The following is a 2833-nucleotide window of genomic DNA, read 5'->3' on the forward strand; positions in this document are numbered from 1 at the left end:
GCACTTGACTGCTAACCAGAAGGCTGGTGGTTCAAACCCACCAGCCACTCCTTGGAAGGAAGGTTGGGCAATCTACTTCCGTAGTGATACTGTCTTGGAAACCCAAGGAGGGGCCTCTATGAGTCGAGTCAGACTTGATGGCAAGTAACAACAACATGATCGACTTACCTTGTTGGCATTGCTTTATCTGGAAGCTGCTGAGGATGCATATGTACAACTGAAAGACACAATGGGGACGTGACAATAGACATGTGCATTTTTTTAATTAAGAATACAAGGAGGTAAGATAACATATTTAAAAATAAATGCCTTAACAGAGGTTAAAATTAAATAAATATATTGAAAGAGAGTAATCTTCACTTTTTATTTCTCATTAATAATTATTTGCAAGCATAGTCTCTGAGAATGCCATCATACTAGATTATATTAACCACTTGAATATTAAATACAGGTATCTGATATCAGAAGGAGTAGGCTTTAATCTCTCCTCTACCTCCGTAAATTTCCTTTCCCCATTTCTTCCCTCGGTGTTCAGATTTTGTTCTCTTGCAGATCCCTGTGGCTTTGTTTCATTGCCTGTGTCACTTCTGCTGTTCAGGCACGGCATGCAACTCTTTTAGTATGCACAGTGCTTGGCCCTAATGCAAATTCAGTAACTAGTTAGAGTCTGAATTTTAGGATACCTCAGGGATATTTTCATAATACCTTGCAAGATCAGGGACTGAATTGTCCATTTGATTTGTTGTATTACAATTACCAATCTTGTACTAAGCTGAGTAGTCATTCATTAAAAAATTGTTAGATGAATAAATGGAATCTTCTTTTTCCTTTCCAAAACTGAGTTAATTCTCCATTAAATAGAAATGAACTTGGAGTTAAAACATCTTTAATCTAGGGTTAAAATTCCCCAATGTTTTATTTTATTGGTTTATGTATTTTTTCCCAATAAAGACATCAATTTTTCTCATAGCAGGCTTCACCAGTGACCTAGATAATGTCAATTTTTTTTCTCTTTTCTATTTTTTTTACTTTCCATCACCATTCATCAATAAATCTTTTTGTAATCTTAATGAAATTTGAATATTTATCTCAACATTACATTAGAAATATATTTTCTAAATATTTTTCAAAACACTAAGTCATTAATATCTTTTGTTGAATCCTTTCTTAAGAATTATGTTTTAAGCAGTTTCCTGGTCCTAATTAACAGTAGTGTTTTGATGTAGTGGTGGTGTTATGCCTAAGGCATTTGAGTGCTAACCAAAAGGCTGGTAGTTCAACCCCACCAGTCACTCCTTGGAAAGAAGGTTGGGCAATCTACTTCCATAGTGATACTGCCCCAGAAACCCAAGGAGAGGTCGCTATAAGTTAGATCCGACTCAACGGCAATGATTTTGTTTTTTAGTTTTGGTATAAAGGAAATACGTTGGCAAAAAGATCTTTAAAAAAAAATCATGTTCCTTTTTTTAAGAATATCCTTATTTTTTGAAATATGTTTTGAATTTGAACATCAGCTTTGTGTATTTTTGAATTATGATGTATATTTACATGTTAATATGAAACCCTTTCTCTATTGTTTCTTTTGCTATCTAAAAGCATCTGAGTCAGGACCTGGAGGACTCATCACGCTCTTCAACACAAGGAAAATTTAACCGAGAGCAATTTTACAAGTTTATCATTTTCCCTGGCAAGTGGATTAAAGTCTGGTATGATCGACTTACCTTGATGGCATTACTTGATCGGTAAGCTGATAAGCATGCAAACTTACAGCCAAAAGACACAATGGGGACATGGCAATATACATGTGCATGCTTTGAAAAAGAGAAATAATACTTGCTGAGGTTCCCTGGAATGCTTTCAAAGTATGGATTGTGGTGCAAACCCGAATCAGTAAGATCTTGAAAATTTAGCAAATTTATTTGCAATTTAGCAAATAAAATAGGAGACATGAATATTAGATCACATGATTTAGATTTAAGGTTAACTTTTGAGACAATATTATGCCTTGGTCTACTCTCAGCTTACCACACAGGTGAGATATTTTTGTAGGAAAGCTTGAGACTCCCATACTGGAGCTGATAGCCTGACCAGACTGGGTGTGGGCATGGGCAGAAGAGGGTAAGATGAAGTGGAATGATTGTTAGTTATTCCCTGGGCAATGTGAATTATGATTTCTCACTCCTACTTGATGTACACTGGTTTGGAAAATGGAAAGCCATTAAACTCTTTCACTTTTCTTTAATTCCTCTTAACATACTCTCTCAAGATAAAATGGTGAGTTAGAGATGTGATTACTGGGTAAGAGGGGGTTAAGGTTGGTTAAGGCATGGTAGTGGTGTGGATTGTATGAGACTTCCCATTTCTATCCTTCCCTACCTGAAGCTGTGCACAGGACAATATTACCTTCAAGGGCCATATAATTCTGACTAGAGTCTTGATTTGAAAATCCAAGATACTGTTACAAATGCTATCATCAGCAGATGTTGGTTGTTCATAGTTAAATGCCAGCCACTGGGGTAGTGAAAAGGCTGGTGCCTGCCTTGCTGTGGTTGCCCACCTCCCATGAGTACTTATAGTAACACCTTAAATGATGTGATAGTAATAAAACAAGTGTATTACTTGTTATGGTAATGTCTTAATTGATGTGATCACATATTTAAAAAGGATGGCCTAGTACAGACAACAAATATGAACCCTTTTGCATATACAGTACTGAGTTGTCAGTGAAAGCAAACATGGTATATGGACAGATAGATAGGTGAACAAGCTAAACAATTAGTATGTCTAAATGGGGAGTGTATCCAAGATCATATATAGGGTTGGCAGACAATGG

The 2833-nt window shown here is 36.1% G+C and overlaps 1 protein-coding gene across 1 annotated transcript in view; it reads left to right on the forward strand.

Moving 5' to 3' along the window:
* PCNX2 (pecanex 2) overlaps positions 1 to 2833 on the forward strand; it is a 688168-nt gene that overhangs the window by 140777 nt on the left and 544558 nt on the right. The window contains exon 10 of the mRNA XM_007938510.1: positions 1597 to 1742. Within this exon, the coding sequence (XP_007936701.1) occupies positions 1597 to 1742 (146 nt within the window). The remainder of the gene's footprint in view (positions 1 to 1596; positions 1743 to 2833) is intronic.

Source organism: Orycteropus afer, unplaced genomic scaffold, assembly GCF_000298275.1.
Source record: "Orycteropus afer afer isolate SDZICR_OR568_19922 unplaced genomic scaffold, OryAfe1.0 scaffold00050, whole genome shotgun sequence".
In the NCBI taxonomy this organism is placed as follows: Eukaryota; Metazoa; Chordata; class Mammalia; order Tubulidentata; family Orycteropodidae; genus Orycteropus; species Orycteropus afer.